A 12,171-nucleotide genomic window follows, 5' to 3' on the forward strand; every position below is an offset into this window, starting at 1 on the left:
TCCACAAAACGTTTTTTGCTTGCGTTTGTCGTAACAAGCGACATTACTCAAGGGTTCTCACAAACTCATAAAACCATTGTGTGAGAGTAAAACATTAAAAACAATCCTAGAACACTTATTGTTGTATAAACTTTGTTGTGTACCCAGATAGACAACAAAAATGAAAATGAGCTCATAGAACTCTTGTGATAAATTTCTACACACAACAGTTTTGTATTTTAATATATTGCATGATGTGATACATACAACTATTTACTCGTCCCAACGTTTTGTATGAAAACCTTTGATACATTATATTAAAATTTTTATAGGCAATGGTTTGGTGGTGGTGTTGTATGAGTTAATTTTGCACCAAGGTTTTGTTTTCGAAACCATTGTTTTACTATTAAAAATTTGATGTTTTTAATGAAGCCTGGTTATTAAAAGCATTGTCTTTCTCAAAATATAACAACTAATTAAATCAATGTAACTTTGCAAATCTGCAAAAAAATTCTAAATTTAATCCATGATTGAAAATCATGGCAACATAGTTATACAAAATCTAAAAGCATATTCATATCCCTGCCTTCATGAGTCAATGTTTCTACTACAACTTAAAAAAAATATAGAGTCTACAAGGAAAACATGCCGCTTTTGTGGGGCGCTTATGTACTAGCATATCAGCGTATGGAGAAGCACCTGAGCTAGGCAAGATCCATCAAACTTAGCCACTGCTACCATGTCAGGTTTGAGTGGTGGTTCGACATCTTTCCTCTTTCTTTATGAACATGAGCTATATCACGCTTGACTCTTTCAAATTGCCTCTCGAATATTATGAGAAAATAAGATAATTACATTAAAGATCTCAGTTTCATTTGTAGAAAATATAGAAGTGATAGCCCAAAACATTATATATTGAAAAATGCATTTATTTGATTTATATGTGTACTTGGATAATCAAGTTTATATTTCTGTTTATTAGCCTGTAGAATAAACTTTATGGGATGGTAACAAACATTGAATTCAGGCATCACGGTATAGGTCTGGTTATTAACACAAACAAAGCCTGATGCAGCCGAGCTCGTTCTTCAAATATTTTGTTCTTTTATGGAATCAACAGTGCAAATTCCTTTAGGATCAATGCATTGGTGTTGGCACGGTTAGCAACTACCAAGACCTAAATTAAGAGACTATTCAAATTAAAACAAAAGCAATGGTAAAAAGAATGTGAAACTCGCAACACGTTGCCATATGTATATAAGAATACCACAACAAACATTACAAAAATATGTAAACTTAAATGTACAATCAAAATCAAAATTATATATCAGAAGCTATACAGTAATCATACAAATTGAATTCTTATCCCTCATCTCAGTTCCTAGTAGAGTGCATAAGATAATCAGGAACAAGTAGAATGATGCCTGCCAGTTTTTTTTGGCATTTAAATATAAATGCCTCTCCCTAGTTTATTATATACGTCAAATGCATACATCTTCAAATAAAACAATAGTACACAAACATGTCTTGATTGGCTTCACTAAGATTCAAGTTACAGATTATAACGATAAGAAGAAATTTCAGTTACCTTGCAGTTTGCAGCAACATACTTTTCAAGAGCCGAAGCTTGACTCTTGTAAATAAACATATTCTTTGTCATCACATCCTTCCTTTCCATGCCTTCTTTTCTAGGGAATCCACCAACCATTACTGCATAGTTAACTCCAGTGCATGCTTCGACAACATCAGTTGTTGCAACAACATCTGTTACAAGTTATAATACAGAAAGGTATTAAATAAACAGTTATACCGATGCTATAATTATTTCTTTTTCATTTATAAGTTACAACTTACAACCAAAGAGTGTAAGAACTAACCCTTCAAGAGAGGAACCGCAACATCCACCAACTACATTTTCACTCCATTCAATGCCTCGGCAGCTGGTGGAATATTGAGCATATGGAGTATTACACGTTGGTCAAGACCCAGCATCATTGGCACAAGAGCATATCCAATTTGTCCAAGGGCCAAGAACTAGTCATACAAACCTTTCATTTAGCTTGCAATCGAATCATGAGATTTAAACTCGTTCAATGGGAATGAGATTCTTCTAATACAAGCTTATACTGAAATCTAATTATCAGTTTTATTAACCAAGTTAAAATTCATCATACTCTCTAGTAATCTACTGACAGGTCTAGAGATGAGAAGTCCTGCTAGGTAATTAAAAATAAGTCTCCCATACTTTTTATCAACAAAAAGATAAGAAGCCATTTCAGTTAATGAAAAGAATGAATTCAGTTCAAGGCAATGTTAAGAAAACAATGAATTCAGGTAAAGAAAGTATGCATACCTTACATCCATCGGTTAAATAACCCCCTAAAAACTTAAATTTCCTCTTGTATACGGCCAAGAGCAGATCGATTGCCCCCTAAATAGCAGAATTTAGACCTTATAAATGCCGTAATCGAGGCCCTTTTCGGTCGGGTACTCAACAGAGGCAGGTCTCTGAGGGCGTTCCACCTTGGGATCTAAGTCGGTTAATGAGTCAACTACTAAGTCGAGTGTCGAGTCAGGTACATTTTCCAATACGCGAGAGAGGAGAGATTTGTAGTAGTAATAGGAGATAGTTCTGTACGAGATATTGAGAAAAGTGAACGAAATAGAGTTCTTGAGAGTGAAGATGCCATTGATTTTAATGGAGAAAATTTTGAGTTTGAGCCCTAGAATTGGGAAGATTAGGGGAAAATGAACATACAAATTAACACATAACACAAATTGTACATACATATATAATATATTTATATGAGGAGTTAGGGAGAAATGGAGCAATACTTGAGAGACGGAGAGTATTGAGGAAGTTTGGAATAGCGACACAAGTTTATGAAAGGGGCAGGGTAGGTGGATCTATGTGGAAAAAAAGAGGGGGAGACTGGAAATGAAATTTTGTTGAAGGGGGAAAAGCAATTCAGAGAAGAGGGAAAACAAAATGGGTTATAAAGTGAAAAAGTGTAAAATACCAAAAAATGTGTATTATAATATATATATTTTTTTATTTTTATCATGTATCAATCCAAAATAATTAAAAAAATATATAAATTTCTCTATGATTGTAAAAAATCATATTTAAAAACTTATTTTGTCAATTAGGAGTGAATCTCCTTTTAGAAAATAGTAATTATATAAAATTTTCTTATAAAGTCATGTAAGATTAATTTAAAAATTTTAGTTATTTTTTCATATGACTAAAATTAACATATTTTAACATGGGTGTGGTTGGATTGTCGAAAAATCCATTTTATTTATTAGTCTTATGTATATATTAACTTCTATATGGTTAGATCGTCGAAAAAATTATATAAAAAATTAACATCTTGAATAAACCTCGTTTTAGAAAGTATTTCTTCTAATATATTTTTCTTTTCATGTCATGCAAGTTCAATTTAAAATAAATAATAAATTTTGATATGACTAAATCACTATATCTTAACATCTATACGGTTCGACAATCGAAAAATTATTAAAAAAATATATATCGTGAAGGAACCTTGTTTGAGAAAGTACGCCTTCTACTAGATTTTTGTTATAACTTCATGCAAGATATATTTAAAAAATTTTAATTATTTTTTTACATGAATAAAATCAATATATATCAATATCTGTACAACAATTTAAGGAATATATATTAACAAAGTCAAAGGAATATACAATATTAAAAATAATTATCTGAAATTTAAATTGTGTTGTCTTAACAAAAGTCATACAATATTTTTAGTATAAAACAATTATGGGATGTAATATCAACCAAATAACAGTACCAAATTCATACAACGGTTTATACCCAAAAAAGGTTGTTTAAATACAATGTCAATAACGGTTTCCAAGAGAAAAACCGTTGTTGAATCACACAACGGGATTTTAAAAAAGCCCGTTGTACATAGTTTTATACGACAACGTGTGAGAACGAAAACCGTTGTAAAAATGTGCCTATTTTTCAGCTTATTTATTCATAAATATTTATTATTTAACGTTATTAACGATCTGATACACGTTATCGATATTATGTTATTAGTAGGTTGTAATTATAAGGTATATTTGTAGGTTTGCACACATATGATACACCGAATAATATTATAACGAGTTATATCTGAAAAGTAGCACTATTAAGATTCATATATAATGTCAACTAAATCCTAATATTGTTAGTATGACTTATATATGTAAGTTAGTATATAGATTATATGCTGCTTTATGTTGTTATGAGTAATATTCGTAAGTTAACGCCATTAACGTCTGTATGAAGTCTACAAAACCAACAAATAGATATTACGAGTTATATTTTTAACTTAATCTACATGTTATGTCCTCATCAATGTGATAATCTAGTTGACTCTATTAATATTCGTGTAACGTCTAATTCGAATAGGTAAAAGAATTCAAAAAATCTATGAAAAAGATGATTTCAAATCTTAATAAACATAAATTAATTTGGTGTAAGTTATTGGTTACTCGTATAAATTAATAAACGGTGGCATATATTTATTCCAAAAAAAAATTAAAAACTAGTAAAAGTAAAGGCAACAATTTTTTCTAAAATCATGTTGTGATAAGTTACTTTACATAAGTATTTTTTAGGAAATACCGTTGTTGGAATTCTACAACGGTTTTTATTTAAGATTGTTGAGTATTATAAATTTTACAACAGATTATAAATATCGATAACGGTTGTCTGACTGTTACAAGTATTTTATTTTAAAAATAGTTGTATAAGATAGATTAATACAACGTGCTTTTTCGAAAAACACTTGTTTGAATTGAACAATTAACAATGTAAATTTGAAGTGTAATTATTAGGTACATTTGTAGGTTATCACACATATGATACGCCGAATAATATTATAACGAGTTATATCTGAAAAGTAGCACTATTAACATTCGTATATAATGTCAACTAAATCCTAATATTGTTATTATGACTTATATCTGTAAGTTAGTATATAGATTATGTGCTGCTTTATGTTATTATGAGTAATATTCGTATGTTAACGCTATTAACGTCCGTACAAAGTCCACAAAACCAACAAATAGATATTATGAGTTACATTTTTACTTAATCTACACGTTATGTCCTCATCAATGTGATTATCTGTTGACGCTATTAATATTCGTATAACGTCTAATACTAATAGGTAAAAGAATTCAAAAATCTATGAAAAGATGATTTCAAATCTTAATAAACACAAATTAATTTGGTGTAAGTTATTGGTTACTCGTATAAATTAATAAACGGTGGCATATAATTATTCGGAAAAATATTTATAAACTAGTAAAAGTATAGACAACGGTTTTTTCTAAAATCATGTTGTGGTAAGTTACTTTACATAAGTGTTTTCTAGGAAATACCATTGTCGGAATTCTACAACGGTTTTTTCTTTAAGATTGTTGCAGTATTATAAATTTTATAACAGATTATAAATATCGATAACGGTTGTCTGATTAATACAAGTGTTATATTCTACAAATATTGTATAAGATTGATTAATACAACGTGCTTTTTTGAAAAACACTTGTTTGAATTGAACAGTTAACAATGTAAATTTGAAGTGTAATTATTAGGTATATTTGTAGGTTAGCACACATATGATATGCCGAATAATATTATAACGAGTTATATCTGAAAAGTAGCACTATTAACATTCGTATATAATGTCAACTAAATCCTAATATCGTTATTATGACTTATATCTATAAGTTAGTATATAGATTATGTGCTGCTTTACGTTATTATGAGTAATATTCGTAAGTTAACGCTATTAATGTCCGTACAAAGTCCACAAAACCAACAAATAGATATTATGAGTTACATTTTTAACTTAATCTACACGTTATGTCCTCATCAATGTGATTATTTGTTGACGCTGTTAATATTCGTGTAACGTCTAATACTAATAGGTAAAAGAATTCAAAAATCTATGAAAAAAATGATTTCAAATCTTAATAAACACAAATTAATTTGGTGTAAGTTATTGGTTACTCGTATAAATTAATAAACGGTGGCATATAATTATTCCAAAAAAAATTAAAAACTAGTAAAAGTATAGACAACGGTTTTTTCTAAAATCATGTTGTGGTAAGTTACTTTATATAAGTGTTTTTTAGGAAATACCGTTATTGGAATTCTACAACGGTTTTTTCTTTAAGATTGTTGCAGTACTACAAATTTTATAACAGATTATAAATATCGATAATGGTTGTTTGACTGTTACAAGTGTTTTATTTTAAAAATACTCGTATAAGGTAGATTAATATAACGTGCTTTTTTGAAAAACTATTGTTTGAATTGAACAATTAATAATGTAAATTTGAAGTGTAATTATTAGGTATATTTGTAGGTTGGCACACATATGATACACCGAATAATATTATAACGAGTTATATCTGAAAAGTAGCACTATTAACATTCTAATATAATGTCAACTAAATCCTAGTATTATAAATTTTACAACAGATTATAAATATCGATAACGGTTGTCTGACTGTTACAAGTGTTTTATTTAAAAAAAACTTGTATAAGGTAGATTAATACAACGTGCTTTGTCGAAAAATACTTGTTTGAATTGAACAATTAACAATGTAAATTTGAAGTACTTGTGATTATTTTTTTTGTTAATTATAAAGTAGATAATTAAACTATTTTGAAATATAAAATTTAAATATTTAATCTGGATGAAAGTGGATTTAATTAGAATTTGTAGTTTTAAAAAAATTTAAAATTAATTGTTTGGAAAAAACACTTGTCTCATTTCCACAACTGTTAAACCAGACCTTATCTCAATCATTTTCAGACAATGCATTCTAAAACTCGTTGTGCAAACTTACTCATTTGCACAACATCACTTTAGAAAGCATTGTCTGTCTCCATCAACTAGACAATGGATTTTAAAGCATTGTATTAATGCAAAAGCCTTCCCATTCGCACAAGACCTTGATTTCGAAAACACTTGTCTGATTTGTTTTACTAGACAACATTTTTTAATTGCTTGTAGTAATCAACATCAGACAACACCAGTTTTTTGGTTGCAGAAAAACCGTTGTATGAAAAATTCGGGCAACACTTTTTTGGTCGAGTGTTGTCTGATCGGTGTTGTCGGATTGCGTTTTTCTTGTAGTGATTTGCAATGAATTTTAAATGTAAATCATCCTAGATAAACTTCAGACTAAAATTTTAATGGAGTCGAACAAACCTGGATCTGTTTTAAATTCGGGCAAAATGACAATTTCGATCCTACTGGACAGAGAACCCTAACAGATAAACAATTACCAATTAACATAAAACTTCCACCTTCATTCTCTGAAGAGCCAACTGCCAACAAATGTACTCAAGAAAAAGAAGATCAATAGCCACAACTAGGACCAAATTTGACAAATAATTAGTTTTCAAGATATTAACTATATGTAAACACACTACACCAGAAACTGAATCAGACAACACCTATTACACAATGGTGGCCAATAAAACTGTTGTCTCAAAAAATCAGACAACGATTAATTGGTAGTTGACCAAAAAGCCTTGTATCATTCTGTTTCACACAATGGTGATTCAACTTATTCGAAATTGTTGTCTAAATGGTGCCCCTGTGCTCCAATGAGACAATGGTTGTATTTATCCTCATTGTGTGACATCTATTGGCACAAGTGTTGTTTAGGTCACAATAAACCGGTGTGCTTTCTATGGTTTTACACAATGGGTTTTAAGGACTGTTGTGCAACTTAGACAACGGTTTTCCGGTACCAATGTGTTATTTATTTGAGACAATAGTGCAGAAAAACCAATATTAGAAACAAAGCATAACAGACAATAGTTTATCACCCCTGTTGAGTAAAAGAGTTTCAGACAATGGTGTCTTACTCGTTGTCTGAATCACCTGCATTAGAAAATATGTTACAACAACTTTTATGAAAAACCGTTGTCTAATTTTCAGAGGGTTTTAAAAAAATTGCCTAAAACATAAATCTTTAGACAAAAAGCAAACCAAATGCTTTAAGAACATTGTCAAATAAATGCTTCCAACAAGTTGTCAAACCAGATGTACAAAAAACTTCTCAACCTAACTGAAAGGTACAAATTACATATAACAATTCTTGGATAAAAATCAAACCAAATCCTTCAAGAACAATGCCAAAACAAATCTTACAATAAACTGTCCAACCAAATTTGATTTAGTACAAATTATAAGCAAAGGGGATAACATAGGCACTTATAGGCAACATCTGATCAGTTGATATAATTATGGAAGTTGAATCATCTCTTCTTCCTCCCGCATGTAACTTCTATTTTCTTCCTCGACTTCATCAACAGTTGGGAACATGGTGACATCTACCTCATTTTCAAGTTCAATTTCTACGGATCCCTCATTTTCATCGTCACTTTGATCATCGAACTTGTTTGGTAATTTTAATACAACTGACCAGAATTTTTCAAAAGGGTCGTCAATGTAACAAACTTGCTTGACATGTTTACCTAACACAAAAGGGTCGTTCAGAAAACCTAACTTGTGTAAATTAACAACTGTGTATCCTAAATCATATATCTTAACCCCTTTGTTCATATCTACCCAATTGCACCGAAAGATAGGGACTCGAAAATGGTTATAGTCCAACTCCCAAATACTTGTGATTACTCCATAAAATGTATGTGAAATATGCTCAATGTTCTTATCCTTATCCTGCACGAGCATTGTATCAGCATGAACACAAACACCGCTGCATTGAACTTGTCGCGTATCATCACGATCTTTTGTGCTGTAGGTAACACCATTGACTTTGTAGCCACTGAATGTAGGGACATACTTGTTAGGCCCTTCTGCAAGCCACATTACCTCCTTAGATACCATACTTTTCACATCAAGCAATTCTGACGAAATCTGTCCAAAAAATAAAATACTAAAGCAATTAGACATTTACTTGATTTCTTTAAATTAGAAAAAAATTATTGTCTAGCTATTACCTTCTTTTGAAACCAATTAGGGAATGTTTCATTTTGCTTGTTCTTAAGCCATTCTTCATCATTTTCATGTAATGGATATCTTGCCACCAAGAAGGCCATATGTTCACTGTGAGTAAATCAATTTCAGCTTTTGTTGAAAAAAATCATAAAATCATGGAACAAAAAACAGATGTATTTATTACTGAAAAATCAGAAATCTAAATAAAGAAACTTACTTGAAATATGGGGTCAATTCATTACTGTTTTGAAGAAGACACAGATGTGCTTGGTGCAAATCCTTGATGCTCGGCTTTATCATTGTTGCACCAGATAAAGGTCTGTATTTCTCCTTGTTCTTATCCCTTCCCGGTAACCCAACTGTTGGTTCTTCAAAATTAACTAAACACTCAACCGCCTCTTCTGCAATATAGGCCTCAGCGATGCAACCTTCCGGATGAGCCCTGTTTCGAACATATCCCTTGAACGTCTTCATATATCTCTCGAAAGGATACATCCAACGTAGGAAGATAGGACCACAAAGCTCAACTTCTCTTACAAGATGAACTGAGAGATGGATCATTACATCAAACAAGGAAGGGGGGAAGTGCTTTTCTAGCTGGCATAAGGTCTCCACCAATTGAGACTGCATTTTTTCTAATTTATCGACCTCAATGATTTTACTACAAATTGCCTTGAAAAAAAGGCAAAACCTGATAATAGTGCACCTGACTTGTTTTTGAAGTACTGACCGAAGTGCGATGGGGAGCAAGTGATGCAACATTGTGTGACAGTCGTGAGATTTCATTCCAACAAGTCGCAGAGTGTCCATTGATACTATACCCTTAAGGTTCGAACAAAAACCATCAGGTAACTTCATGCCAATCAAGGACGAGCAGACAATCTTTTTTTCTTTATGCAATAAGTTCCAAGATGCCATCGGTAACTTCTCTTTTTTTCCAGAATTTTTTGGTCTCAGCTCCATTCTTATTCCCATTTCAGCCATATCAATACGAACAGATTCTCTATCTTTTGTCTTCCTGGGAATATTTAGCAATGTACCGGTTAAAGCCTCGCATATATTTTTTTCTATATGCATCACATCGAGAGTATGGCGAACTGGCAAAAACTTCCAGTACTCAAGCTGAAAAAATATAGACATCTTTTTCCAAATTGGTCGAGGTTCCCCTTTTTTCCACCGAGGTTGGTTTTGTGTCTTACCATAAACATGGTCCGCTAGTGGTAGTACCCTTTCTAACACCTCCTCTCCAGTTAAAGGAATAGGTTCTGATAACTTCTCCATGGTGTTATCAAAGGCTGATTTTTGCCTTCGATATGGATGATTTCTGGGCAGCCATCTACGATGTCTCATAACCACCGTCTTTTTGTAAGTAGCCAACCTGGTAGCTTTTGCTTTATCAACACAAACTACACAAGCATTATATCCTTTAATGATGTTACCCGACAAGTTTCCTAAGGCTGGATAATCACTAATTGTCCACAATAAAATTCCTCTTAGTATGAAAGACTCTTTCTTAAATGCATCATAAACTTGTTTCCCATGCCACAATTTCTGCAAATCTTCTATAAGTGGTTGAAGGTATACATCAATATCATTTCCAGGCTGATTTGGTCCGGATATCAATAGACTTAGCATAATGTACTTTCTCTTCATACAAAGCCAAGGTGGGAGGTTGTAAATTGAAAGCAACACAGGCCATGTTGAGTGATCACTTCCTGGTCCATGGAAAGGATTAAATCCATTGGAGGATAAAGCTAACCGAAGGTTCCTAGCCTCTGCAGCAAACTCAGGCCACCTTTGATCGACATCCTTCCATGTCTTTGAGTCAGCCAGATGTCTAATTTTACCATCATTTTGTCGCTCGGTTTTATGCCAAGTCATGTCCTTCGCAATCTGAGCTGTATTGAACAAATTTCTCAATCTTGGTATCAATGGAAAGTACCACAGAACCTTAGCAGGGATCCCTTCCAATTCTTCTCCTTTCTTGTTTAACTTCCATCTAGATTCCCCACATATTCGGCAAATCGTCTCATCTTCGTCCCTCTCACCGCGGTATAAGAGACAATCATTCGGACACACATGTATTTTTTCATAATCCATGCCTAAAGTACATAAAGTTTTCTTGGCTTCACCAAAAGATGAAGGCATACTGTTGCCTTCCGGAAGCATTGATGCAAGCAAAAGAAGGACATCGGAAAAGCATTTATCAGAAATACCATGTTTTGCTTTTAAATTATACAACTTGACTAAAGCTCTCATTTTTGTAAAACTCTCGCATCCAGGATAAAGTGGTTCATTTTCACCTTGAACATGATTCATAAAATCAGAAGAATCTAACGAAATATCCTCATCATCGATAATATCCCGCCCCATTCTCATGTTTGTAGGATCAACGGATGATTCCTGTTCAGAAACTACATGACTCTGTACATAATTTGACTCTCCATGCCATATCCAACACGTATAGGTTTGATCAATCATTGAGAGTTGTGAAGGCTATAAGGAAAACACAATCATTGAACAAAGTTAACCCCTCTTGTTCTTCTCCTATATCTGTCAAGAAGAATCCGATATCTGAAAATTTAAAGAAGAAGTTGTCAAAGAAGAAAAAACAAGTGGATTCTAAGAAAAAGCAAGTGGATTCTAAGAAAAATCCAGAAATACCGGAAGGACTAAAACTATTGAAACGTGGTTGTGTCACGATGCACAGAATTCTGAGACGGAAGATAATGAATCAAAAGCTTACTGTGACCTTCAATGCAAAAGGGGAGCCGTATGGTGATGAAGCTGGAGAGATGCAGTCGTACATTGGAGTTTTGGCAAGGACCAAAGTCCCCATTTGGCATGATAGTTGGAAGCAAGTTCCTGAGCAGACAAAGAATAAAATTTGGGACTGTGTGCAGGTATAGTAAATTGTCTACACACACATGCCTATCTTTCTCTTTGATATTGGTTTTTTTCTTTTCTTTCTATAGATTTTGTTCATTCGTTAACTTGCATATTTGAATTTTTTTGTTTCTTATGTACGTAGATGGCCTTTATTGTACCTCCGACAGCAAGGAAACTGGTATGGGAATCCGCTTGTCAAAAGTGGAGAGAGTTCAAATCCCAGCTCACGACAGAGTACATCCTTCCACACCGGAATCAACCAGAAAAGCTCACTTTTCCTCCGGTTGACTACACGTTC

General features: G+C 32.5%; 1 protein-coding gene and 1 pseudogene across 1 annotated transcript; both read right to left on the bottom strand.

Moving 5' to 3' along the window:
• Positions 1–970: 970 nt before the first annotated feature.
• LOC141701028 (malate dehydrogenase, cytoplasmic-like) lies at positions 971–2,253 on the bottom strand (annotated as a pseudogene).
• A 6,014-nt stretch (positions 2,254–8,267) lies between these two features.
• LOC141701029 (uncharacterized) lies at positions 8,268–11,363 on the bottom strand. The gene is made up of 3 exons (XM_074504671.1): positions 9,202–11,363; positions 8,987–9,092; positions 8,268–8,903 (listed from the first exon to the last, which is right to left on the bottom strand). The coding sequence occupies exons 1-3, from the start codon at positions 11,361–11,363 to the stop codon at positions 8,268–8,270; spliced, it is 2,904 nt and encodes a 967-aa protein (XP_074360772.1).
• Positions 11,364–12,171: the final 808 nt, after the last annotated feature.

The sequence above is a fragment of the Apium graveolens genome, unplaced genomic scaffold (assembly GCF_009905375.1).
Source record: "Apium graveolens cultivar Ventura unplaced genomic scaffold, ASM990537v1 ctg3238, whole genome shotgun sequence".
Taxonomy (NCBI): domain Eukaryota; kingdom Viridiplantae; phylum Streptophyta; class Magnoliopsida; order Apiales; family Apiaceae; genus Apium; species Apium graveolens.